Source organism: Panthera onca, chromosome X (genome assembly GCF_046562875.1).
Source record: "Panthera onca isolate mPanOnc1 chromosome X, mPanOnc1 haplotype 2, whole genome shotgun sequence".
Taxonomy (NCBI): domain Eukaryota; kingdom Metazoa; phylum Chordata; class Mammalia; order Carnivora; family Felidae; genus Panthera; species Panthera onca.
The window spans coordinates 2,403,316-2,430,700 of NC_138357.1; the positions used below are offsets into that span (position 1 = coordinate 2,403,316).

The 27,385-nt window shown below is 54.5% G+C and overlaps 1 protein-coding gene across 2 annotated transcripts; it reads left to right on the forward strand.

The window, feature by feature from the left end:
* Window positions 1-25,799, forward strand: HAUS7 (HAUS augmin like complex subunit 7). 2 transcript variants are annotated; one of them, XM_081793393.1, is made up of 10 exons: window positions 1-137; window positions 1,016-1,131; window positions 5,613-5,680; window positions 8,430-8,491; window positions 17,194-17,285; window positions 17,822-17,980; window positions 18,097-18,193; window positions 18,754-18,966; window positions 20,004-20,118; window positions 25,693-25,799. In XM_081793393.1, the coding sequence occupies exons 1-10, from the start codon at window positions 39-41 to the stop codon at window positions 25,758-25,760; spliced, it is 1,089 nt and encodes a 362-aa protein (XP_081649519.1). In that variant the 5' UTR covers window positions 1-38; the 3' UTR covers window positions 25,761-25,799. The 2 variants fall into 2 exon arrangements, with proteins under 2 accessions (XP_081649519.1, XP_081649518.1); XM_081793392.1 differs by having other exon boundaries at window positions 2-137; window positions 17,819-17,980.
* The last annotated feature ends 1,586 nt before the right edge of the window (window positions 25,800-27,385 follow it).

Consider the following 27,385-nt stretch of genomic DNA (forward strand, 5'->3'; position numbering starts at 1 on the left):
CCTGGGGCGGGGGCGGGGCGCGATTCAGAGCGCGAAACATGGCTGGACTGGGTGCTGGCGGCAACGGCGACGGCTACCGGGACGAGGGTGACGACGGCGTGCTCAAGGCGGCCGTGGAGGTGTTCGCGAAGCTAAAGGTGCCGCGGGCCCAGGGAGCCACCCGGACAGCGGCGGCCGGGCGGCGGGGAGGGCAGGGCCTACAGCGGAAGTCGGCGGCGCGACGCTCCCGCCCTTGTGTTAGCTCCCGGCTGCGGCCTGTGTCCCGCTGCAGGGGCGGCTGGGGGGGCACCTGTCTCTGCTCCTTGGGCCTCCACGCTTGCCGTCTGCGTGGTCCGTGCCTGGTAGTTCGGGCTGGCGCCACGCGGGTGCTGCCCCTTAACTTGTGTTGCAGGAATTCTGCGGGACCTGGCTGGGCGCATGAAGCAAGTGCAGACGCGGGGAGGGCACGGGCCCTGGCCTCCAGGAGCTCGCGGGGTCTAGGGGGAGACGGACGGGCGGGGTCCGTGTCACCCTGTCGAGTGGGAGTCAGGTGCCCGTGGGGAGGAGACCCGCTCCACCAGGTCCGACCGCCGGCCGGGGTCCGGCACGCCCTGCTTCTGCTCCGCCCCACCCCTCGCCGGTCCCCCTCCCGGTCCCCTGCAGACCGGCGCTACGGGCGCTCTCACTCGACTTTTCCTTGGGTCTCCTAGCCGGGAGCCGGGATCAGAATCTCGCAATCTCGTCAGAGCCCCTAGTTGCTACTAGGTTACACTGCGCGGAGGGGGCGTACTTGAGGAGGCGGGGTGGCAGGCCACTGCAGGTGGGCTAAGAACGAGGGGAATTGAACTCTGGGCAAGACGGAAGGACAGTGGGAGGGACAGCGCTGCTGGCCGCGTGCCGGCCGCGGGGGTGGGGAGCGCGTGTGCTCACCAGCCTGGTGTGAGGGAAGGTGCATGGAGAGCATGAGAGCAGAAGTGCATCTCTGCCCTTCGGTCAGACTTTCTAAAGCTTCCTGGTTTTCCCTTTCCTTGCTTAGGACCTCAACTGCCCGGTCCTGGAGGGTCTTTATATCACAGAACCCAAGACCATTCAGGAACTGCTGTGTAGTCCCTCGAAGTACCGCTTGGAAATCCTGGAGTGGATGTGTATTCGGTAACATCTTTGTTTCTTCCTCCCAGTCCCTGGGGTACCCCCGGGGCCACCTGGGGAAGGGGGAGGGGTTGATATTTTTACAAGCAGTGGTACTCCCAGAGGGCTTCATACCTTATCCCCGGACATCACGAGAGCAGCTGTTTGGGAAAGAAGTGCCAGCCACGAAAGCCGGGCTCAAATTTGCCTTGGCACCCCCACACCAGGGCTCTAGCTGGGCCATTTGCTGCCCTGCTGAAGTGCTGCGTGGTGCTTCTGAGTGTTCTTCTCGCTTTACTAGTTTCAGACTTGACAGGGCCTCCCTCCCTTCATTCTCAGTCTGGAGTTGTGAACTGTCTTACGTCTTGCCACTGAGGAGTGACAACCAGGGCCGAGACCCTGTTTCCCAGTCCTTCAGGTCAAGGTGTGCCCTGCTGTGTGTGCCTGGCACTCTGCAGGGGGAGCAAAGCCTGCCCAGATGGCAAGGGCAAAGATCCAGAAAGTCTTAAGGGAAGTCTGTTCCTTAGGAGCAGCAGCCCCTGAGCTGAGCATCTGTCTTAAGGCTGCAGTGCGGAAGGCTTGACCAAGCCTCATGGAGAACAGCCTCCTGTACTGTTGGGCGTGACCCCGGGGCCCTCTCTGGAGTGGCCACGGTTGGTACGGGAGTCTCTCAGGAGGCCAGGCGTGGGCCTGTTCTTCTTCAGCCTTGCCTGTCTGCCCTTGCAGCTAAGGAAGATGCCCGGGCAGGCGCCCGGTACTGGAGCAGCAAGGATCCAGCCTGCACCCAGCTGGTGTACTTGCCAGGCCACTGGACGGCAGCAGGCCTCGCCCTGGGCTGGGTGTCTAATGAATGGCTGGGAGGAAGAGGAGGCATTTGCAATGTTAGGGCCTCTGCATTTCCAGCAGCCTGTCCTGTCTTCCAGGCCTCAGAGCACTCTCATAACCTTTTCTCTCCCTCCTGGAAACACCCTTCAGGTCTCTGCATGTTACACATTCTCTTACATGGCCCGACTCCTTTTAAAGTAGCTCCCAAGGGCGCCTGGGTTGCTTAGTCACTTGAGCATCCAACTCTTGATTTCAGCTTAGTTCATGATCCCAGGGTTGTGGGATCAAGCCCGGCTCCATGCTGAGCTTAGAGCGTGCATAAGATTCTCCCTCTCTCTCTCTCCATTTCCCTCTCCCTCCGCCCCTCTCCCTGGCTCACATGCTCTCTCTCTCTCTCTCTCTCTCTCTCTCTCTCCCTCCCCCTCTCTCCCTCCCTCTCTCTTTCTCTCTCTTTCTAAAATAAAAAAAAATAAACTCTCCCCAGCTCCCAGGGCAAAACATATCCATCTTTCCGCTGGATACCCACAACCTTTTGAGCATACCGCTACCAGAGCCCTCAGCCCATGAATTCTGTCTCGGCCTGCTGTCCTGTCTGGCTCTGCAAAGTACTGGGAGCTGCTGGAGGGCAGGTAGCAGGTAGGACTCCTGCATCAGCCCCAGGCCGCACGTGTGGTCCAGGCTGTGGGCTGACAAGCAGGTCCATGGACACATGCGCACCCGTGTGTCCTTCTGGGCGCCTCAGGCTCGGACGGGTGTCCTCAAGGAACGGGGACTCCAGTACTGCAAAGGGCTCAGGCATGAGCCCCAGACTTGGGCATATCTCTGTGTTCTGAATGTTATGGGTGCTGGCAAGGAGGAGGTGGCATTTGATCTGGGAGGGGACAGATAATGGCAGGTGCTCATTTCAACAGGGGTGAGGGACTGAGGTGTAGGAGGGAGAGCTGGGCAGCAGTGTCCTGAAGAGCAGCTTCGGGGAAGCTCATGCAGAGCCTTGCAAGCCGCATGAAGGCCTTTGTACCTCACGCTCTAGGCAGGGCCAGCGTGGAGCAACCTTCTGGAGTTGGCAGCTTTGGCAAGGTGACTCGGGGGTTCTGTGGTGGATGGGTTTGGAGGGGAGAGGCTGGAGGCAGGGAGACCAAGATGTAGACTGTTGCAACAGCCCCAGGATGGCAGGAGGCTGGCTTGGAATGACACATGGCTCATGTGACAGTCACTGCCAGCCCTGGAAGGACCAGTGCATGGTCCAGGAATTCAGGAGGAGAGGCAGTAGTGGGAATGGGGTCTCGAGCGTTCTCCCAGAACGAGGGAGGCCACAGCCATGTCTTGGAGAGGCTCTTGTGGACAGAGCCCAGATCTGCCTGGCCCAATCTGATGCTGGGGACTGGGTCACCTGCTGCCCAGAGAGGGATGCGTGGGAGTGTATGGGTACGTTCCTGAAGTGCTTTTAGTACTTTTATAAATACAAGAAGCTGAATCCTCTGAAGGAATAGGCAGGGAACGGATAATTGCTTCTTACAATCGCAACCTGGCAAAAGTGCCCTGGGCCTTTCAAGGGCCCGAAAAGAGAACTGGATAGAATTCAGTTTCAGTTTCTCCCATATTTCATGTAGGCTTTCTTTGCACGTGGCTTCTGCGTTTCAGCTCTTGCTTACGGCCGCTCTGTTCACCCCACTCCGGGTGGAACCTGGGAGCTGTAGCCAGTGTTGGCCGTGGGGCTCAGCGTGCTGGCTCTGGCCGGCCCGTGTGCCGAGCTGGCCCGCAGCGTGGGGTGGAGCAGGGCCACGGGGTCCCCTGCGTTGCTGAATTCAGGGCGCCTGGCTTTCCTTGGCTCCTGAAGAGCTGTGCTTGCTTTTCAAGGCCTTGAGTGCCGTTCCTTTTTGCCCTGCTCCCTGCTGCTTCAGGAAAATCAACTTTAATGAAAGCCCTTTCCAAGTGAGGTCGCTTAGGCTTTTGTGGATTTGTTCTTTAGTGTGTTGAAGTGGTTTGCTGTGGTCCAGCCTGATGGATTGCTGAGTGCTCTCTGCTCCTTGGCGCCTTATGAGTGGGAGCGTCGCCCAGCAACCAGGCCCAGGGCCCAGCCTCCTAGCGTTTCACACGGCGGGGGGCTCCTTCTCCCACTCCTTTTGCCCCACCCCTTTTTGGCAGAAAAGTTGGCTGCCTCAGTGAGTCTTGAAGACAGGCGATATAGCTGAGGCTCCCTCTCTGCTGTACTTCTGCGGCGTGGGGCCCGGGGCCTCAGGTGCAGGGTGGCCCCACCAGCTCCCAGGGTCCCAGTGTTGTCAGGGCAGGTGTGGCCTGGGACGCAGGCATTCATTCGGAGGCGTGGCCCCAGGGATGGAGAAGTGAGCCCGCTTCGTGGAACAGCTGCCCTGCCCTTTTCTACCATGCAAAGTCAGCAGGTCCCTAGGGCTGGCAGGCCACTACACCATGATGGCAGAGTGGAGTCCCGGTCCCTGCTGTCCTGTGGAAAGAGCCTCTTCATCTTTCTGTAGGGGGGGCTTGCCCTGGCAGCCAGCTCCTGAGGCTCCCTGGCAGGCAGGTGTTAGTCTCAGCAGCTGGAGCGACGTCCCCACGGCCTTGGTGTTGTGCTAGGCCTGGTGCTAGGGGCTGGGGGTGCAGTGTTCAGACCGTCTCGTGATCATGGAGGAGACCCAGTCTGGGGGGCCTGGGCTGTGTGTTGCTTATGACGCCTGCCTTTGGATGTGGTCTCTGGAAACGGTTTTGCCCATCAGCTCGGTGTCTTAAGGCAAGATGCTTATGAGTGGCCACCGTCCCATGTATCTATCTGGTATCATCAGGGCTGGGGCTCTGCTGGACCTAGGGGGACAGCTGGGATTGCTGTCTCCCAACCCAGGGGCTGGGGCTGTGATCCCAGAACCTATCACACTAGGAGCCCCCAAATGGTTTAAAGGTGTGAACTGGAGTAGCCTAATGTCCTGCTGATTTAAGATTTTCAAAAAAGAGAAAACGTCCTTCCGTTGAAAGAGCTAAGCATGGGCATTTACTAATGGCACATTATTCCATGGCGAGAGGCCCTGATTATTCATTTGTTAATACACACTGGCTGCCTTTTCTGTGCTGGCTGCCATGGCATTAGAGCCCAGATGTATAAAAAGAAAAGTTGGCTCCTGGCTTCAGTGGGCCTGCGGTCTGGGAGGTGGGAGCTCAGTGGGAGGTCAGTGCCCGGGTCCTGCTGTGATGGAGGGATGCCAGGATGTCTGTGGGCCTGGCCCTCCCCCAGCTTCCCAGGGGACACCCAGGCAGGGCTTCAAGGATGCCCGGGCAGGAAGGGCCTTGGTGGACAGCCTTCAAATGAACCTGCAGCATGGTTGAAAGAAAAGCCAGCCCCTCGGTTCCTTCTGAGAAAGAGCTTCAAGCTCTGAGGAAATCAGGATTTTCCTCTTGGGTGGTCATTTTGTTTATCATGAGAATTTAAATTTCAGTATTCAAATCCACATTTCTGAGGTTCACTTGCAGAAATATCTTGTGGTTTTTTTTCCCCCTGGTAACTTATGGAGTTGACGTTCACATCACATAAAAGCGTCCATTTCAAAGTGAACATTTCAGTGGTGTTTAGCTCACGCACAAGTAATTCACTTTTTTAGAGCACGTGCGGGGAGAGGTCACTAGGAGCCTCTGCGGCCCGCTCAGGACTGACCAGTTTTGCTCTTTGCCTGCAGGGTCTGCCCCTCCTGGCAGGACAAGTTCAGCTCACTAAAGGGGGCCCCAGTCGAGGTGAAGATCCAAGGTGAGTCTGCGTTACAGGACTTTGGAGTTGGGGGGTGGATTCTGAGCTTGTGCGTGGCCTCCTTAGCAAGACGGAGTGAATTTCCCATCGGATTGGTGTTTACTGCTGGCCAGCGCACACCCTGGAGATCTTGCCAGAGCCTTCTAGAATCAGGGCACACTCACGCCCTGTGCGTAGGCCAGTGGGAGAGTTCCTCTCACAGGGGCATGCGAATGAGACCAAGAATGTGTCACCCTGCCAGCCCACCCGCCAGGGCACCAGAGGCGGGGACTGGTTCTTGCCGATGCCACTGGTGGTTCCGTCCCCATCTTTCTGCCACGTGCACGCTTGATAGCTCTCCATAGGGCTTGTCTTGTAACTGCTTCTTTTCGATATTTTGTTGGCAGAAACGGTTCTTAATCTGGTGATGAACGTTAGGCAAAAGGGGATAGGGAACAGTCCTCACAATGGTGGCTCCGAAGGTCAGATTTTCGTGGGCCTGCGTTTGGCCCATCTACTCCAGGGTGGGTGACCTGGACCCTGGAGCTCCAGTGCAGGCCCCGGCCGTCACTGCCAGATTAGTTATCCAGGGACAGTTGTCCCCGAGGCTGAAATGGCCCAGAAGAACAGGGTGTCGTGTCTTGGAGCGTGAAGGACCGGCCTGGGCTGCACAGCGGTGCTGCCCTTTCCCCAGTGTGTTATGGCCGGCACTTTCCTACTGATGGGACAACGTCAAGGCCAGGTGAGCCTGGCCATCAGCCTGTATCTGAATTCTTTCACACCCACCCACCCACAGGTACTAACCATGCCCTTAGTCCAGCCAAAGCCTCGACCTCGCCATCCCCGGCCTAGTTTCCTCTTCTGTAGAGCTGGGGTGACAGCCTTGGCCTCGCCCACCCGGGGAAGCGTGCCAAGTGTCAGAGCAGGTGGTAGGACACGGGTGCTTGTCAAAGGGTATAATCCTCCAAAGAGGATTCGGACAATTCATGAATTCATTTGACCGGTATTTGTGGAGTGTCTCCCACGCACCTGGCATTGTTTTAGGTGCTGCTCACACGGCCCTTACGTGCCAGCTGGGAGAAACAGGTGATAGATGGAGGCAGCAAAGTTCTGTGTTGCATGGTGAGAAGTGCCATACAGCAAGCCAGGTGAGGGCAGAGTGGTGCATGGGCGGTGAAGGGTGCTCCTGTGGATATAAGATGGTTGGGGAAAGCCTCCCTCTCTCTCTTCGTTTTAAAATATTTATTTACTTATTTTGAGAGAGAGAAAGAGTGAGTATGGGCGGGGGAGGGGCAGAGAAAGAGAGGGAGAGAATGCCAAGCAGGCTCCACACTGTCAACGCAGAGATGGGACTCCATCTCACAAACCGTGAGATTGTGACCCGAGCCAAAATCTAGAGTTGGACGCTTAACCGACCGAGCCACCCAGGTGCCCAAGGCCTCCCTTTTAAACACAGACTTGCAGGAAGGGAAGAAGCGAGCCTGGCAGATCTCAGGAAGAATGGTGTTCAGGGTAACACGACAGCAAGTGCAAAGGGCTTGAGGTAGGCTTGCTTGTGTCTTGCAGCTGTGAAGAGCAGCAAGGAGGCCGGGGTGGCCACTGCAGAGTGAAGAGCAAGGGAAGAGTGGTGGGGCGAGGGCAGAGAGAGAGGCCACAGGGCCGGATGAGGCTAGGTCTGTGGGCCATGGAAGGACAGTTTTTATTGTCAGGAAAGCTGTGGCCTGACTTAAGCTTAAAGCTGTGGTGTCGCAGGGGCCCTACAGCCGCTGAGCTGAGAACGGGAGGCCCGGGCGGAGGCCGGGAGAGCCCTGGAGGCATGTTGCGGTGATGCAGGCAAGACATGGGGACTGGGCGGCAGTGGAGGTAGAGTGTTGGCCAGATCCCGGGCTTATCCTGAAGCGGGGATTGGCCGGGCTCACCGAGACTTGGACGTGGCCTAAGCAGGAGAGGAGCTGTGGAGGACACGAGGGTTTGGGGTTAAGGGTTGTGGGTAGAGTAGGCATGCTTGGGGCTATGACTGGTATTTGTACTCTGTTTCCGGGATTACTAGCGCTTTCACAAAAATGCTCTGCTCGTTTCTTGCACCAAACCTTCCAAAGCAGATGCCAGAGTTAGGCCTGTTGGATCACTGACCCATGTCGGCATAGGAGATGGGCTTTGCCCATGAAGGAGTAAGGGCACTGCCACAGAGCTACTTCGGGGGTTCAGAGCTGGCATTGGCCCCAGGCTTTCTAGCTCCAAGTCCGGGCCTTTCTCTCTGTACCAGATGGTTGCTCAGAAAATGCCCAGAGCACCCTGTAAGGTGTGGCTGGGCACCAGGTAGTGACTCAGTTTCCCAATCTGTACCATGGAGCTGAGGTCTGCCTCCTAGAGCTGCTGGCAAGGTGAAAGGAGACGATGATGATAAAGGCCTGTAGGAAGGTTCCCTGACCTCTGTCAGCTCCTCAGGAGGCTGGCTGCTTCTCCTAGAAGCCAGACAGTGTTCCTTACATGGAAGAACGTCAGATGTGACGCCCTATTTTCAGCCCAGGAAACTGATGCGGGTCACACAGCCAGAGGCATTCCTAGGTATCCTGTCCCCGCCTCCTTGTCCACCTAGGCCTTCTGGGCCTAGCCTGGCCTCTGGGACACCGGCCCACCCATGCTGGAGCGGGAGCACCGTCCCCAGAGCGGCGCTCGGCAGTCTGCGTGTCAGCGTGCCCCTGAGCGCACGGTGTCCTCTCCTGCCTGGGTGGGCCTCTGCGGTAATAGGATCCTTGTGTTCTGACAGAGATGGTGAGACTAGGCCAGGAGCTGATGCTGTGTGGGCTGGATGACCAGGAGCTCCTAAAGGTAAGAGAGGGTCCTCTCCGTCCCCACAGGCTGGGGACCTCGGTGAGGCTGGGTTAGGGGTAGGAGGGTATCTTTCCTCTGGCCTCAGGAAGGCAGCATCCCAGCCACTGTTCCTCAGCCCCCTGGGACAGGAATCAGTAGGATTCCCTTGCACACACCCCAGCCACCCCTAGGGCTAAGCGGGGAAGGCCACTGAGGAGGCCCGAGGCAGATCTCTGGATATGGTGACTGAAGGGACAGAGCACATCCTGTCCTCGGTCAGTGACTTCATATGCACTGGCACTGTGGTGGGTACTTTAGATGCCAGTAGCTGTCACACTCACCCTTGGCAGTAGGTACTTATCTTAGCCCCATTTCACAGGGGAAGTGTCAGACGACTTGCTCTAGGTCACCCAGTGACAGAGCCTGGCCTCAAACCCAGGCCTCTGGTCCAAGCCCATGCACTTTCCCTGACTCGCTGGCCCCCTGCAACTTTCTGAACAGAAGTGACCCTGATCCACACCCGCATCAGTCAAAGGAACCCTACCCCTACCCTTAGAATCTTGTCAAACTCTTGAAATAATTATTTTCACGTTTTGGCTATTCAATAATAAGATGAATGTCAGTGTATATGTTTTTAACTGAAGACACGTTTTCAGTTCTTTTGGGGGTACATAGCTAGGAGTGGTAGTGACAGGTCAATGTAGTAAATGTAGTACATTTAACGGTTCGAAGAATGTTGTGCCAACCTGTTTTCCAAAGTGGCTGCACCATTCGACATGCCCGCTAGCAGTGTGTGAGGGTTCCGGTCCCTCCACATACTCACCAAAATTTGTTCATCTTTTTCATTCCAGTCATCCTGGTGTGTGGGTTTCGATTTGCATTTCCCTGGTGGCTAATGATGTTGAGCGTCTTCTCATGGGCTTGTTGGCCATTTGGATATCTTCTTTGGAGAAATGTCTGTGTTCAGTTCTCTTGCCCACTTTTTAGTTGGGTTGTCTTTTATTGTTGAGTTGTAAGAATTCTTTATATGTCCTGGATACAAGCCATGTCAGATATTAGATTTACAAATATTTTCTTCCATTCTGTGGATTGTCTCTTCACTTTCCGGAATTATACTTTAGAGCACAAAACTTTCTAGTTTTGATGAAGTCCGATTTATGCATGTTCTTCTTTTGTTGCTTGTTCTTTTGGCGTTATAGCTAACAATGCATTGCCAAATCCAAAGTCATGAAGATAGATACCTATCTTTTCTTCTAAGAGTCTTTAAAAAATTTTTAAAGAGAGAATGAGAATGAGTGGGGGAGAGGGGCAGAGGGAGAGGGAGAATCTTAAGCAGTGTGGAGCCTGACGCGGGGCTTGATCCCACGACCCTGGGATCATGACCTGAGCCAAAATCAAGGGTCGGATGCTCAACCGACTGAGCCACCCAGGTGCCCCTCTTCTAAGAGTTTTATAGTTTTTACTTCTTACATTTAGGTCTTTGATCCATTTTGAGTTAGTTATGTATGGTGTAAAGTGTGTCTCCAACTTCATTCTTTTGCATGTGGCTGTTTAGCTTTCCCGGCACCATGTATTGAAAAGACCATTCTTACCTCATTGAATTGTCTTAGCATCCTTGATGAAAATCAGTTAACTATAAATGTGAAGGTTTATTTCTTGATTCTCCATTCTGTTCCATTGATCTATGTCTGACTTTATGCCACACTGTCTTCATTAGTGTAGCTTTGTAGTAAGTTGTAACATGTGAATCTTTCAGTTTTGCTCTTTTTAAAGATTGCTTTGGCTTTTATTAGTGATTCCACTGAATTTCCCCATGAATTTTACAATAAGCTTGTCAATTTCTGCAAAAAAGCCAAGTGGAATTTTGATGGAGTTTGTGTCGAATCTGTGGGTTGTTTTGGGAGGTATTGCCATCAACTATATTAAGTCTTTCTATCCATGAACATGGACTGTCTTTCCATTTATTTAGGTTTTCTTTAATTAAAAAATTTTTTTTTTAAAAAATGTTTTATTATTTATTTTTGAGAGAGAGACAGAGTGCGAACAGGGTAGGGGCAGAGAGAGGGAGACACAGAATCCAAAACAGGCTCCAGGCTCTGAGCTGTCAGCACAGAGCCTGACATGGGGCTTGAACTCACAAGCTGTGAGGTCATAACCTGAGCCAAAGTCAGATGCTTAACTGACTGAGCCACCCAGGCATCCCTATTTAGGTTTTCTTTAATTTCTTTAAAAGCTGTTTTGTAGCTTCCAGTATATACATCTAAATTTGTTCCTAAGTATTTTATTCTTTATGATGCTATTATAAATGGAGTTGTTTTCTTAATTTCATTTTTGTATTGCTCATTGCTAGTCTGTGGAAATACAATTGCTTTTTGCACATTGCTCTTGTATCCTGCCTCGTTGCTGAACTTGTTTATTTGTTCTAATGTTTTTTTAGTGGATTCCCTTAGGATTTTTTATATAAAAGACTGTGTCATCTGCAAATAGAGATAGCTTTATGTTTGCCTTTTCAATTTGTGTGTTTTTAATTTCGGTTTCTTACCTAATTATTCTGGCTAGCACTTCCAGCACAATGTTGAATAGAAGTGGCAAGAGTGGGCATACTTGCCTAGTTTCTGATTTAGGAGGAGAGCATTTGATCTTCACCTTTGACTATGATGTTAACTGTGAATTTTTTATAGATGCCCTTTTTCAGGTTGAGGATACTCCCTTCTATTCCTAGTTGTTGAGTGCTTTTGTCATGAAAGGGTGTTGAATTTTTGTAAATGCTTTCTTTGCATCTACTGAGTTGATTGTCTGGTTTTGTCCTTTATTCTTCCTTTATTTGCGATGTTCCAAGTCTCCTTCTGGTATCCTTTCACCTCTGTCTGAAGGATGGCCTTTAGCAATTCTTTTTTTTTTTTTTTTAATTTTTTAATGTTTATTTTTGAGAGAGAGAGAGAGAGAGCATGCAAGAGTGAGAGAGAGAGTAGGGGAGGAGCATAGAGAGAGAGAGAGACATAGAATCCAAAGCAGGCTTCAGGCTCTGAGCTGTCAACACAAGAGCCCAATGCGGGGCTCGAACTCATGAGCCATGAGATCATGACCTGAGCCAAAGTGGGACACTTAACCGACTGAGCCACCCAGGTACCCCTAGCAATTCTTTTAGAAGTGGTCTGCTGGGTCCAAATTCTCTTAGTGTTCCCCTTTATTCCTGGTGGGTACTGGGTACTGGGCTGGCAGTTCTTTCTCTCCACGGGTTCCAGTGAGAAATCTGCAGTCATTTGGGTAATTTTTCTCCTGTGGGTCATGCATTGTTTTTCTCTTGCTACTTTAAAACTTTTTTTTCTTTCTCTTTGTTATCAGTCTTCAGTAATTTGATTATGTTTGTGCGAATATTTCCTTGGCTTTCCTGTTGGGATTCGTTCAGCTTCTCAAATCTATAAGTTTGTGTCTTTTCCCAAATTTGACAAGTTTGCAGCCATTATTCCTTCAAATATTTTATCAGTGCACACATTTGTCTCCTTTCCGTTTGGGCCTCCTACGACACACATATTAGACCTTTTATTATTGTACCACAAGTCCATGATGCTCTTAAATGTTTTTTCCTTCTCTGTTGCTCACATTGGATAGTTTCTGTTAATCTGTTTCCAAGCTCACTGACTCTTGCCTCTGTACCCTCAATTCTGCTATTGTGTTCATCACTGAGTTTTTTATTTCAGTTATTCTTATTTTCCAGCTCTAAAAAAGATACTTTTTAAAAAAATTGTTTCTTAGGGTGCCTGGGTGGCTCAGTTGGTTAAGGTCTGAATTCGGCTCAGGTCATGATCTCACAGTTTAGGAGTTCAAGCCCTGCACTGGGCTGTGTGCTGATGGTGTAGAGCTTGGGATTCTCTTGGGAATTCTCTTAGGATTCTCCCCCCTCCCCTTGCCTCTCTGCCCCTTCTGTGCTCATGCTGTCTCTATCTCTATCTCAAAATAAATTAAAAAATATTTTTAAAAAAGTTGGTTCTTTGCTGATGTTTTCTATTTTAACTTTCGTTTCAAGAGAACTCATGATTACTTACTTGGCATTTTTATGACTGCTTGAAATTTGTCAGGTAATTCCAACATCAGTGCCATCTTGTGATTGGCGTCTGTTCATTGTCTTTTCTCACGCACGTTGACTTTGACTCTGGGTCTTGTTGAGTTTTATGAAGAATGTTGATATTTGTGTTGTAGCAGGTACTTGACCTGGTCAGGCGTAAGCTGCACGTTCTGCCTCCTTCCCTGGGCTGTGCTTCCAGGGTTGGCCCGCTTTCCACAGCCTTTGTGCTACTGTTCAGGCCCTCCCTGCATGTGGACCGCCTGACGGTCAGCCTGGGATCTGGTGTCGGTCTCTCCCCTGTGATCATTTGTCAGTATGCTCCTGGAGATCAGATCTATCCCTGCACGGGTGGGGGTGAGCCCAGACATTCAAAACAGATTTATGGGATCCCTTTCTCTAATTTGTCACTCCCTGTCCTCTCTTTGATACTATCTGGTTCCTGGGGGAAAGGGCTCTCCTTTGCTGCCCTGCAGCCATAAAGCACCCACTTCTGTGACTGCACCACACTGAATGGAGAGGAAGATTCCCTGCTCCCAGAGTATTGGCTTCTGCAGTTTTCTTTTAGTAACCACCTTTGTTGCTGCGGCCACCACTGCCATGATATTGCCTGGGGTCTGGGGTCACAGAGCAGAAGGAGAGAAAAAAGCCTGGAGATTTTCCCTCCTCTCTCTGAGTGTTAGGGGTTTCCTTTTCCTTTTCTGGAGTTCTCTGTCTGTACTGTTATGTTCCCTTCTGGGTTTGAGCTGGGCTGAGTGCAGGTCTAGAGAGACCAGAGGAGAGAACATGCTAGATCATCGCCAGCCTCGATGGTCACCTAGGATTCTGGCATGCGTCCTTGACATGCCTGCTGATACTTGCCCTTCTGAGACTATAGACACCTGCCACATGCATTCTGTCCTGCTCTGAGAGGTGAGTATTTAGTGGGAGAGGAAGCTGGTCTTTTCATCTTACCTGGAACTGGAACCCCTCCCTTCCTTTTTATCTTTAAAGATTTTTTCATTGTGGTAAAATGCACATAGCATAACATTTACCATTTTAACCATTAAAAAAATTTCCCAGCAAGCTCTGAAGGGTTCTATTCTGTTTTAAAAAATATTTTTTATTGTGGTAAAATACACATAACGTAAAATTTACCGTCTGAACTACTTTTAAGTGTGCAATCAGCGTTAAGTACGTTCGCATTGTCGTGCAACCATAGCATGCTCTGTCTAGTTCCAGAACATTTTTATCACCCTAAAAGGGGATCCCGTGACCATTAAGCCATCACTCCCTGTTACTCACAGGCCCTGGTACCCGCTACTCTCCTGTCTTTATCTCATATAAATGGAGTCTTATGGTATGTGGCCTTTTGTAATGACTTCTTCACTTAACACGATATTTTCAAGGGCCATTTATGCTGGAACATGGATCAGTTCTTCATTCCTTTTTATGGAATAAAAAATAAAAACAAAATAATTCATGTGGGCATTGTTGAGAGCTGGGAGTTGGTGGGGGGCATGGGAGAAAGGAGATATGGAGATATGGGTATAAGATAATTAGGTTTGGTCAAACCCTGTAGGAATTTGAATTGGGAATATCAGCATGAGCTCTTAATGTATTTTAACTTAAAACCTGAGTGTGTGGTGTGGTGTGTGTGTGTGTGTGTGTGTGTGTGTGTATGTGTGTGTTTCCTCCCTTTATCCTCTTAAAAGGACAAGAACAATGACAGTCCAGTTGTAACAAAAGCCTGGGGCAGGAAATGTACCAGTTGAGTCAGGAGCACTTTGTTACACAAGAGAACAAGGCAGGCATCCAAGAACTTACAGTTACATCTGAAGGACTCAGCAGGCAGCTATCAATAGAAGCCCTCATTGGCCAGAGAGGGAACATCGTGAGATGATGAATGCATCGGAAGGATGATGACCGCAGTAGACTGAGGCCTGTCAACATTATTTCAAATCCATGGGTTCATAATAGTTTTAAAAAGTCATTTTGGTACCAAAAGCACAAACCAAGAGAAAAAGATAGATCAATTAGAGTTCATTAAAATGAGCTACTCTGGTGCTTCAAAGGACATCAAGAAATTGAAGGTAATTGAAGATAATCCATAGAATGAAAGAGAATCTTTGTCAATCATATATCTGATAAGGGTCTGGTATTCAGAATCCATAAAGAGTTCTTACAACTCAATAATAATAAGACAGGGAAGCCAACAGAAAACTGGGCAAAGGAGCTGAATACATTTTTCCCAAAACCTCGATGAGATCCCACTTCATGTGCTGTGGGAGGGCCAGGATTTAAAAAAACAAACAAAAAGGAAAGTAACAAGCATTGGTGAGGATGAGGATGGGTTGGAGCCCTCATCCATTGCTGCTGGGAGTGTCAGATGGTTCAGTCACCGTGGCAGACAGTCCTGCTGGTTCCTCTAAACCGTGCCTCACAGTTTAGAGTGCCTCGCGGCCAGTGCTTCCACTGCCAGCTGCGGACCCCACAGGACTGGCCACGCAGAAACTTGTACATGAACAGGAAGTATTACTCGATAGACAGAGAGTAGGAAAAAACCCTGAAATTTCCATTAATCGGTGCGTGGATAAACAAGTAATAATAAAGAATAAACTACTACGTGGACGAACCTTAAAAACATTATGCTGAGTGAAGGAAGCCAGTCACAAAAGACTACGTATGTAAGATTCCATTTATAGGAAGTGTCTAGAAGAGGCAAATGCATAGAAGCCAAAGGAGATCAGTGGGTGCTAGGGGCTAGGGCTGGCGGGGGTGGGGGGTATGGGGTATGGGGAGTGACTGCTCATGGGGACTGGATTGCTTTTGGGGAGTGATGGTCATGTCCTGTGCTTACCTAGTGGTAAGGGCTGTGCAGCTCTGTGACTATCATAGCAAGCCCTGAACTATGTACTTAAGAAGGGTGAATTCATGGTGTGTGTGTTACATCTCAAATACAAATCACCAGCGCAGCTCAGTGGAATGGAACACCTCTGGGAGAGGAGTGCCCCAGGCTGCCGGAGCGTGACCAGGGAGCGGGCAGGACACATAGGCTGGGACCACCCAGTGGGCTCAGCACTACAGTCCCGGTCCTGACCCGGGCTGGCAGAGCCCAGAGCAGGGATACCAATCTCTTCCCGGGCATTCGGGGGGCTACCAGAGTCAGGGCTGTGCCGAGGAGGGCACAGCAGGCAGGGTGGCCCAGCCCTGGCCACTGGTCAAGGCTTTGTGAGGTCCTGAGTGATAGTTGCTGTCATGTTTCTGTCTGGGCTGTCTCCTGTCTAGACAGTGTCCCAACCTCTGCCTCTGCTTTCATGCTGCCCTCAGGTATGTTACTCGGGCTCAGTGTCACTTGGCCAGATTGGGAGAGTGGGTCAACAGGAGTACTGACCGGGCCCAATCGCCCAGTTTTAGACTGAGAAGCTTGCAGAGCCACTGATCCTGTTGATGTGGCTACACAGCCGGGAGCCAGGCTTGTAGGAAAGTGCCAGGCAGCCATAGGCCTGAGGCCTGGCACCCATGGAGAGGGAGCTGGGCTGTAAACGTAGCAGAGCATGTTCCTGTCCCCAAATCTACTCCCCAAGCCAGGGCTGCCTGGCTCGAAATGCCGCCAGGAACCGCACAGCCCTTCTACCACAGCCTGTGCCTTCCATGCCCACTTTAAGTGCAGATGCTTCTTGGAGGGCTTTATAGTGATGCCAGCTGAGCAAATCGTTTTGTGGCATCCCTCAGAATAGTGGGTCTGTGAGGGCAGCGGCAGGAAAGATCTAAAACGGAGAGGCAGGCCCCGGCTTTCTTTCTGATACCGTTGCTCACACGAGGCTGTCTGGAGTGGACTGGGCCTCTCAGCTTGTAAGTGTTTGGGTCCTGTGAGTCTCCTCTCCTTCTTGAAGCCTTGAGCTCCTGGCCAGGCGGGTCCCTGCTGGGAATCCCAGCTGCCTTCAGGCCGGGGGGCTCTGTCAGCCGTGAAGTCTGGCCACTTGTTCTTCCTGTGAGGAGAAGGGTCATCACAGGCCATTCCTGGCTGCAGAGGTCAGTCTGAAGGGAGAATAAGCCTCGGCCCGGGGGCGCTCCTGAGGAACAGAGCGGCTTCAGTCCCTGCGGGCCGTGTTCTGCCTTCGGCAGGCCCTGCCGTGCTCCAGACAGCCGCCCAAGAAGCTGTGCTGTGGGCTGTGTGATGGGCACGTGCTCGTGTATCTTCCTTTCTTTTTTCAAAGGTGTATTTGTTTGTGAGAGTGAGAGAGAAAGAGAGCAGGGGAGGGACAGAGAGAGGGGGAGACAGAGAGTCCCAAGCAGGCTCCTCACTCTCAGCATAGAGCCTGACGCGGGGCTTGATGCCACGAACCGCAAGACCACGACCTGAACCAAAATCAAGAGTCCTGTGCTTCACCGCCTGAGCCCCCAGCCCCTGCCCTGGGGCCCTGCTCCCGTATATCTCTGCTGCACTTCCCAGAGCCTGGTCCCGGGCATCATCGCCACCCGAGGCTGGGAGCACTCGATGACAGCAGCCCCTGAGGCCGTGGGCCCCGAGCCGCTCCAAAATGCTGCCGGGTCGGGCGCAGGGAGTTGCTGGTGCAGGCCACTCCTTCCCACTGGCCCCAGCAGGGCAAGGTGTGGGGCAGGGGACCCCCCAGCACGTTTGGCCTAGTGAGTGGGTGCGCCCTTCCCTGCCCAGGGCCGGGCCTGCGCCCAGAAGCAGTTGCGCTTCATGAACCAGCTGCTGGATGGGGTCCAGAGCCTGACTGCCGGATGCTGCAGCCGCTCCAGGTAAAGGCTCAGGGCGGGCTCTCCACAGAATGGCCGGTAGGCACCTTGGAGCTCCACGTGGAGGTGGTGGGCCTGGGGGGCCCACTGGGCACCCAGGCCCACCACCACGTACGTCTCCAGCTGGGGTCTTACTCGCCACTCTGGTGGTGGCAGCTGCACACTGGCGCGCGGCGAGGTGCGAGCCCGGGAAGGACGTCCCCCTAGGACAGTGCTCACAGCACAGCGCTCATGGTGCCGGGCTGTCGGTGTGAAGGTGCCCTGCAGGCCTCGGAGAAGACAGGCTGGCCTGCGGAGGAACACAGGTGCCCGCGCTGTCCCTGCAGGCAGGCGGGCTCTCACAGGAATGGGGCTTGGTCATGGCCACCAAAGCAGGGCAGGGACTGGCGGAGACATCGCCTCCCGGCCTCTCTGCCTGGTCTCGTTTTGCCCCTGGGGTCTACCCTGGGGGACTGAGGGCTTCCTCGGCCGGGGGCCTCAGCAGATCTGGAGGCTGTGCTGTGGCCAGTGACAGCGTGGCCTTGGGGATGCCCCAGCAGTGTGAAGGAGCACTTAGAGGACACCAGAGAGAAGAACGAGGTGCTTCTGGGGGAGCTCTTCTCCAGCCCCCACCTGCAGACGCTCCTGAGCCCCGAGTGTGAGCCATGGTCCCTAGACGTTCAGCCCTTCCTTAGGCAGCAGAGCGGTGCCTGGCAGAGGTACGTGTCCCACTTGGTCCCGTTAGCCGGGACACACCCTTCCCCGTGTGGCCGGCGGGTGCTCCGATGACTGCGGTGGCACACAGCTGGGCACGTCCTCTTTCCTCTCCCCGCAGGGCCAGCCCCTGCGTTGAGTTGGAGGACGTGAACGTGGTGGAGCTGGGCAGGCAGCTGCAGGAGAGCGCCGCCAAACTGCAGGCGCTCAGGGTGGAGGTGAGGGGCGTCGGCTCCCGGGGGCCATGGGGCTTGGGGCTGAGGGCCCGACTGCAAGGGCCCCGCTTTGTGCCCAGGGCAAGGAACGTGACTTCCCCCGCCTCAGGGGCCCCACCTTTACAGCGAATGTGTCGTGAGGGTTAAGTGAGGTGGTGTGTGCACAGGGCTCCATGGCTTCTAGAATGTTGTGGGTGCTCAGCCCATGTGAAGGGGAGAGGCAGGCAGACTCTGGGCAGATGTGGAGAGGCTTTCGGAAGAATGAAAGAGATCGGCCTCACGCAGGCTGTGCACCGGGTCCTGAGGTCTGGGCTTCCACGGGCTCTCTTGCACATGGCCTTCCCACCAGTCCTTGGCCCGTCCTCTTCTTCCTGGGGAGGAGACTGAGGTCCACACAGGCGGCAGCGGCTGCGCTGAGGCTGGAAGCCGGGCGGCTTTGTGCAAAACCAAGTTGTTCTCTGCATCCGGTCTTGTGTATCTGACGCGGGAGGAGACTTGGTGCCCCAGGGGCAGGCAGGGCCTCGAGGACCCCTCTACCTCTGGCTTTGCTGTGCTTTGAGCAGCACAAGCAAGGGGGCGCTGTGAGCGGGGCCGACACCAGCACCCTGGACCAGAAGCTGCGCCTGGTCATCTCTGACTTCCACCAGCTCGTTGTGGCTTTCCTCCAAGTCTACGACGACGAGCTGGGTGAGTGCTGCCAGCGCCCGGGCCCCTACCTCCACCCGTGTGGCCCCATCGTCCAGGCCGTGCACCAGACCCTGACTTCGTGCAACCAAGTAAGAATCACCCTTTCCTGCCCCGCTCCCCCCCTCCCTTCCGGCTGCCTCCGCAGCCCCCAGCCGCACACATGAGGGCAGGGGCCTGGGCCGGGCTTGGCACGGCTGGGCTCTGGCCCTCAGCCTGGGGCTTGCACAGGTTGGGGAGGGCGCTTCTCCTGGTGCCGTGGAAGGGGGAGGGCTGATGTGGATGTTCCCTGAGAATCCTACCGCATTTCAGGGGGCTGCTAGGTGAGCCGAGACCCTGGGGCCAGAAGAGGTTTGTGTACTGCCTGTGCTGGGTCCTAGTGGACCATATGGGACCCTTAGCCCAGCCTCTAGCTTTTTTGTCCCTGTATTGGGGTCACTCTGTCTTCATGATATACCCAAGTGTATCGTGGCCAGTTCGTTCTTGTGTATGACCAGGAACTATGCCAGCCAGACAGCCAGACGGCCAGACGTTTGCCTGCCTGTGACCCAGCTCACACAGATGGGAAAAAGTGGTCCCACGCTGCTCAGCTGACTACATAAATATTTACCTCCTCATTTGTTGTTTCACATTTCAGATCCCTAGAGTCCAACCTAAAATACTGGGTTGGTTGTGATTATGAGTGCAGTTGCCACACGTGGAACTCTGACATTGGCTCAGGGCTTCCATGGCGTTTATCTTGTTTTTTTGCAAGTTTAGCTTAAGTGCTGCCGAAGCGAGCACCGTGTCGGTTTAAGACAAAGACTCCTAGACTTTCCAAACCTCCGTCCGTCCTGTCCTCCACAGTTCTGCCGACAGGGTCCCATGGGGTACAGCCCTTTCTCACTGGAGAGGCCCTTCTGTTATCTTGGGACATGGGTTTTCCCATCGTGCCCTGGCTTTGCTGGGCCACTAGTGTGGGATGGGGCACGTAATAGCGCAGCATCCCCACTGGGCCCAGAAGAGAGGAGTGAGGACGGAGAACTCTGACTGGTGACTCTCCAGCTGCCCTTGGGGGAAGCAGGGGATGGCTTCTGCAGGTGGGCTCAGCAGCATTTGATGCCTCTGTGCCACTCCCCCTCCCTCACAGCTGCTGAGAGCGGTCACGCAGGTCGCCGACACCTCGGCAGAAGCCGTGCAGATGGTGAAGCAGCAGCAGGACGAGCGCATCTGTTGGGGCGGCAGCAACCCTCTCACGAGTCTAGGTATGTGGTCGCCCGCCTCGCATGTGGCCCTTTCTTGCTCGACCAGCATTTGGGGAGTAGCTGGGGACTGCCCCTTGCTCGCTTCTTCTTCGGATGCATAAGGTTTTCCCTCCTTTGAAAAAAAATGCTTTCTATGGATATAAAATAAAAAAAAATTAATTGTGGGAAATTGGGATAACCCAGAGGTGTGTGGAGGTATGGTAAAAACAGTTTGTTGGGGCACCTGGGTGGCTCACCCGGTTGTGTCCGGCTTCGACTCCGGTCACGATCTCGCGATTCGTGAGTTCAAGCCCCGTATTGGGCTCACTGCTGTCAGCCTGTCAGCGCAGAGCCTGCTTCAGATCCTCTATTCCCCTCTCTCTGCCCCTTTCCCGCTTGTGCTCCCCTCCCCCCCCCAAAAAAAAAAACCCCAAACAAACAAAAAACAAAAAAAACAGTTTATGACCTGATGACCCAGAGATGATTGATGTTAGTATTTTGGTCTGTTTATCTCTATTCTTTTTCCTCTCATCATTTTTTACTTTTTTGTGTAAGTAATCACAGCACATATACAGTTCTACTTATTTATTTATTTATTTATTTATTTATTTATTTTAACGTTTATTCATTTTTGAGAGACAGAGACACACAGAGGATGAATGGGGGAGGGACACAGAGAGAAAGGGAGACACAGGATCTGAAGCAGGCCCCAGGCTCTGAGCTGTCAGCACAGAGCCCGATGCGGGGCTCAAACCCACAGACCATGAGATCATGACGTGAGCCAGAGTCAGACACTTAACCGACTGAACCACCCAGCCGCCCCACATATACACTTTTATATTATGTTCTTTCCCTGGGACCATTTTATAAAGCATTTTCTTGGGATGCCTGGCTGGCTCAGTGACTAGAGCACACAAGTCTTGATCTTGGGGTTGTGAGTTCAAGCCCCACAGTGGGCATAGAGCTTACTTTAAAAAAAAAAGCATCATTGGAGTGCCTGGGTGGCTCGGTTGGTTAAGTGTCCGACTTCTGCTCAGGTCATGATCTCACGGTTTGTGGGTTTGAGCCCCGCATCGGGCTCTGTGCTGACAGCTCGGAACCTGGAGCCTACTTCAGATTCTGTGTCTCCCTCTCTCTCTGCCCCTCCCCTGCTCATGTTCTGTCTCTCTCTCTCTCTCTCTCTCTCAAAAATAAATAAACATTAAAAGCAATTAAAAAACACATTAAAAATGTTATAAACATTTTCCCATGATCTCGAAGTAACATTTTTTAAAGTTTATTAATTATTTTTGAGAGAGAGAGAGCGTGCTCATGAGCCAGGGAGGGGCAGAGAGAGAGGGAGAGAGAGAATCCCAAGCAGGCTCCGCACCATCAGCACAGAGCCTGATGTGGGGCTTGAACTCACAAACCATGAGATGATGATCTGAGCCAAAATCAAGAGCTGGACACTTAACTGACTGAGCCACCCAGGCACCCCTTGAAGTAATATAATATCTTTAATTGTGAAACCCTATTCTATCCATGTATTTGCTGTAATTTGCTTAACATTTTTTATTATTGAGCCTGTAGGTCATTTTCAGCTTTTTACTATTATATATAATATAATATAATATAATATAATATAATATAATAGTAATATAATGTGGATGAGCCCCTGGCAGAGGGCGAGCATCTGCAGCAGGGGCAGGGGCGGTCTAGTTCACACGCGGTTCGTCCATCCTGCTCCCCAGTCTTCACAGTCTGCATCATGAGCACGGCTCACTTATGTGCTCCACGTCCCTCCCCCCGGCAGTCTGCTCAGGAGATGCAGTGTTCCCATGTTAGATCGTGTCCTTAGGATGTGGTTCTTGGCGTCACGGCAGCGAGGCCCATCTCCGTCGCTGAGGCCACGCGGTACCCGTCTTCCTGCGTCCTCATCAGTGCTAGATCGGGCCCTTCTGGCATTTCTGTTATTGGATGGGCCAAAAGTGTGTCTGCATTTAGTTTCAATTAAAGTTTTGGCCGAGTACATTTATTGTTTTATTATGGAAATGTGCATTCAGAAAAGGTCTTTTTTTTTTTTTTTAAATACAAAACACAGTGTTTAGGGAGGAACCTGAACTCATAGGGATGGAAATACGAAATAGTCGCACCCTCCACCCCTGCCGGGCTCAGGTGCTGCCCTGTCCCAGGTCGTGTGTCTCTTCTTGTCTACGGCTAACTGCCATCTTGACTCTGATGATTACGTCTTCGTGAGACGCATCTACCACGTCGGTCTCCGTAATTGGTTCATTTTCGTCGCCATGGAGCTGAGGGTGGCAAGCTCGGTCTGTAGAGAGTCAGATTGTACGGTCAGGCTGTGTGGGCCACAGTCTGTGTCCAGGCCTTCGTAGCCTGTGATGTGAGACCAGCTGCTGATCTCATGGAGACCCTTTTATAGCCCCTCTTCTCCTCTTGGTCTCAGGATCATCCTGGTCTTTGGCTTGGAACACTTTCGTTATCATCTGTCTTGGTGTGAACTGCTTTGGCTTTATCCCCTTTGGAGCTCTTTGAGCTTCTTGGATGTGTAGCTTCATTTTTCATCAACACTCAGCCAGATAGTTCATGACGTTTCCTTCTCCTTCACTTCCTGCTTGCTCCGAGCCTCGAGGTCAGCCCGAGGTGATTGCTCGGGTCCTTGTCGGGTCTCTCCTGGGTACGTGCACAGCCGTGGGCACACATGCGGCCCTGCCGGGACTGTCGGAAGTCCTTGCTCCCCAGCCTCTCCTCCCAGGCTCCAGCTCTTAGCCACTGCCTCAGGTGGTAGCAGTGGATGCATTTGCCTATAAATGTGTCCCCCCCAGCACAGCCCCAAGGAGTGGCGCTAGGTCACAGATCTTCTGAGTCATCCCTTTGCACGGACTCTCCAGCCAGCCCTCTCCTCAGGCAGCCGGCATTGGCCTTGGCATGAATACTTGCCACGTGTATACCGGGCACTCAAAGGTCTCTCTTCTTCCTGACTGACTCCCACAAAATCGTCCATTTGAAAAGCTGTCGTAACGTTCCTCCTGGTCACCACTGTCACTGTGACTTCCCCCCTGCACTGTGTTTAATTGCTGTTAATAAAATGCTTCTGAACCATGCCGTCATTAATAGAACAGCGGTCATTACTGCCCTTTGCCGTGTGCCGTCTCACCTGACTGCAGGACTGCTGGGTGCACAGGACTGCCTGCTCTCCCTGGAGAGCCTGGCATCCTGTAGGTCTGGACAGTAGTGAGGGAAAACTCTGCGCCCGGGGCGCAGGGCCGGGGCTTGACTCTCATCGCTGCAGCTCCTGGGTTTTGTTCGACATGAGTCCTTAGCCTGCAGACGCACCCCAGAGAAGCGGTTAATGCCACCTCCGTGCCAGGGCCAGTCGGAACGGCCTTCCCGCCTTCCCTGTTCCCACCTGACAAACTGAGGGCTTCGGCCTCCGTGACCTCTTCAGGCTCTGCGGCGGGGGAAAGTCTGTGTGTCTGCGCCACCTCCCTTCCCAGTATAAGAAACCCGAAGCGAGGGGCTGGAGTGCCTGCCGGGCCTGTGTCCTGTGCGCGGAGCGGGCTTCGGTGACGTGGGGCGGGCAGCCCACCCCGTCGTCATTCACTAGTCACCATGTCGACCAGGTGGACCCGAAGCCCCCTTTGCCTCGGTGCCGAGAGCAGCGGAGGGGAGCTGACAGCACCGGCGTGGAGGGGTGGATGGTAGCAGTCGGTCGCATGCGGTGGATGGAGAAAGCCACGGCCCAAGGGAGAAGGGGGAGCCTGTCTGCCAGAGCTGCCGCTGGCCCAGGGCCCTGCGGCCAGCGGCCCCGGGGAGGGGCAGTGGTGGGCGGGCCAGAAGGGGAGAGAGCAGGCAAAGCAGGCCAGTGAGGCAGGTCGGTGCTGCCAGTGAGGCCTTAGCCTGCTGTCACGTAAAGAAAATGATTGACGTGAACGGCAGCCCGGGCCCCCGGTGTGGCTGGCAGCACAGGAGAAGCCCACCTTTGTCTGGCCCGAGGGCCCACGGCAGGAAGGCCACTTCCGTTGCCTTGCGCCCCGCGGGGCTCCTGCTGGGGAGCACGAGTGTCTCCCCCAGAGTGGAGCGGGGGCGGCCCCCTCTCCCCAGCCTGGACCAACGCCAGAGAAGAGAGAAGAGAGACCTGGACCAGCAGGGCTCGTGGGTCTTGGAGAGAAGAGAACTTTGCAGCAAACCCTAACCTAGAAAACTAGGAAACACCAACAAAGAGAAAAACAAGCACACACTCTTAGAAGTTAAAAGTGTTGAAAAACATCACAGGGAAAGAGCTCTGTGGGGGGTGGGGCAGCAGGAGAGGCAACAAATCTGTGAGAATAGAGAGAAAAGAGACAGGCGAACAAAGTGACAGCAAGCATAAGCAATCTCAGCGGCCCGTGGCCAGCAGGCCCTCCAGAGAAGGCGAGGAAGGAGAATAGAGGGCGGGGACCGGTGAGCGCAGAGCTGACGGGGCGTCTCTGGATTCCAAGTGCACCGCGGACAGAACTGAAAATACGCACCCCTAGGTCCAGTGCTGGGGTCCAGGCTTGCGGACACAAAGCCGGCGGCCTCCAGAAGCTAATGCCTTGCACGTTTGGAGGGCGGGGGGCTTCTGGCCTAAACCCAGAGCCCAGACAGCTCTGAGCCACGCGAGCCCAGGACAAAGGGGAGGGGTGCGGACTGGTGGAGCACCCGGGGTTGAGGCGGCCCACGGAGGGCGGAGTGGAGCTGGAGTGGGGCTCGAGGTGGGGATGGCCTGAGGATTCTGGAGAGGCAGGTTACACCCAGAGGGACCTAGGAAAAGCCCATCGGTGGAGAAGTGTGATCAGGGCGGTAAACTGCACCCAGTGGGAGCACTGGTGACAAGTGGGGCGGGCCGTGGGTGCCCGTGATGCCTGAGCCTCAGGGTCCCCCTCCAGACAGGCAGGACCAAATGTCAGTGAGAGACCCTGCCAAGTGGGAGGGCAGAGGGCCAGCCAGGAGACGGAAGAAGGAAGAAGGTGTCTATTTAAGTTAAGGCAGAGCCCAGAGTGGTGCCCCGAGTCCCCAGGGTGGGGGAGGGGTGTGAGTGAAAGTCCCTGTATGTCATGCCCAGGGGTCACTGTCTGAAATTGGTACCTCAGGAGGCAGTTGCGAATTATGGTGGCATCCCCTTTCCCTGAGAGCCGGGTAGCGGGCCGTGGCAGTCGCCTGCAGGCTGGAGGGCAGCTAAGGCGCGTGGCATTTGCCTTGCTTGCGTGCGTAGCTTGCTGTTCTGACCGAGATCGAACACACCGGCAGAATCAGAGGAAGCCCCAGCTCCTGGGCTCTGGAGCGAGGGTGGGGACGGGCACGGACGCGGCCCAGTGAGTGGAGCCTGAGCTGGGGCTCGGCCTGGCACCCACAGGGGCAGCTCCTGGCCCGGCGGTGTCTGGGGGCACGCTGGGAGCCGGGCGCCCGGGCTGCAAGCCCTTTGAGCGCCAGGCGCAGGTGGGCCCAGGGCCGGAGGAGAACCAGCGAACCACAGTGTAGGCCTGGCTGGCGGGGAGGGGGGTGCGGAGTGGCCTCTTCTGGGCCGGGAAGCACTAGGGCTCACTTTGCTGTTTGTATTTTGTTTTCTGTCTGCAGCCACCAAAATGGAAGAACTAACTGAGAAATACAAGATCTTCAATGACAGTCTGAAAGACATGGAGTAGTCTGGGGACTGGAAGCTCTGCCCTGAGGAGCCAGGGCCGCGGGGGCAGGGGGCGGAGGGGGGGTGGGGCGCAGGGCCAGCCCTGAGGCGGGAGAGGCAGTTACAGCCGCACACTCAGCGGGAGCAGTCCCATCAGCCCCATCAGCGGCTTGGGACAGAAGGAGGGAGAGGGCAGACTTGAGCTGGACAGAAAGGAAAGCTCGGGTTCCAAGAAGCCGCCTCCTGACTGCCTCCTCCCCTCTGCCGTCTGCCTGGGGCTGAGGGGGCCATGGCTCCCCCACTGCTCAGTCTGCCCTTCTCCCCGTGGTGGTGTCCCACATCCCGGGCTCTGGGCTTCCTGCTGTCCCAGGCGGCCTTGGCACTGCTTCTGCTCCTGCTCCTGCCCCTGCCTGGTGAAACCTGGGGACGCCAAGCCTCAGATGTCTCCGCCTTGCCGTGGGACCTGACCACCCTACTGCCGTCTGCACTGTGACTGGCCTTGGGGTCCCACGTGAGGACTCCCTGCAGACCCCGGGCCCAGCCACCGACACCCGGCACCCATCGCATCTGGAATTGAGTGGGCGGGCACACGTTTCCTCCCTCCCTCCCTGCACCCGCCTGGGAAATTCTTGCCAGTGGCCTGACTGGTTGTCCGGGAAGCTGCTCTCTGGGCTTCTCAGGGTGACCCAGTATCTCCCTGAGCAGTGCGCCCATCGTGGCCACCTCCCTCCCTCCGAGCATGGGAACAGGCACCACTGGCGGGGCCTCTGCCTCCCTCAGCCCGGCGGCAGGCCGGAAGGGGCTTGTGGAGGGGGCCTCCCTCTAAACACTTGGCCCACCACACAGGCCTGCCCTGGCTGCGAGCCTCCCCTGCTCCTGCGCCCGCTCCTCCTCGACTTCCCTGCGGCTGCTCCGGACAGGAAGGCTGCTGAGGCAGGGAGGGGGACGGGCGGGCCTGGGTCACCATTGTCCAGCTGCGCCAGCAGCTTCACGGTCCAAGGGACCCACGAAGGCCTGTGGCAGGCAGGCCACAGCCGGCATCTTTGTTGCCTCCCCGTGCCCCTGGTGGGAGGCTGGGCCCGCGGGCACCCACCAACCAAGGGCTGGCATAGCTTGCTCTGGAACGAGGTACTCGGGACGGTGCCACCCACTTTCTGGCCACGGAGGGCCTTCTTGCTTTCTACCTGTCTTGAATGTGCCTTTTGTCCTTGACTGAGCCAGGTGGGCCGGGAGGGCCCCAGAGCCTGGGCCGGGAGGGGCTGGGCTTCACTTCTCCTCCCATGGTCCTGGGGCTGGGGTCGCTGCCGAGGCCGCCTCGTACCCCCACCTCTCGCGTTGCCCGTCCTTCATCACTCGGTGGAGCCACATTGGCTCAGCTGGAGCCCACCTGGCTTGCCAGGTCAGGCTCCGCCTCTCTCCCTCCTTCCTGGCGGCCTCTGCTAAGGGTCTCTTAGATAGTACGGGTCACTGCACCTGTGAAACGGATAGTATCTCCCCTTCCCGGTGGGGACGAGCTTGTGAGATGTGCGAGCCACGGCCAGGCAGCACGGAAGCCGCCCCAAGATCACTGGGGCGACACTGAGGTCCCATCCTGAATGCACCCTTCCCTTTACTGGCCGAGCATGGCTTGTGCAAGCACCTCTTTGC

Excerpts from the sequence above, each read along its gene's own strand:
- HAUS7 (XM_081793392.1), top strand. The coding sequence starts at position 39 with ATGGCTGGACTGGGTGCTGGCGGCAACGGCGACGGCTACCGGGACGAG. Across the intron at positions 17,981-18,096 it reads CAGAGCGGTGCCTGGCAGAG|GGCCAGCCCCTGCGTTGAGT; the intron begins GTACGTGTCCCA and ends CTCTCCCCGCAG. Across the intron at positions 18,967-20,003 it reads CCCTGACTTCGTGCAACCAA|CTGCTGAGAGCGGTCACGCA; the intron begins GTAAGAATCACC and ends CCTCCCTCACAG.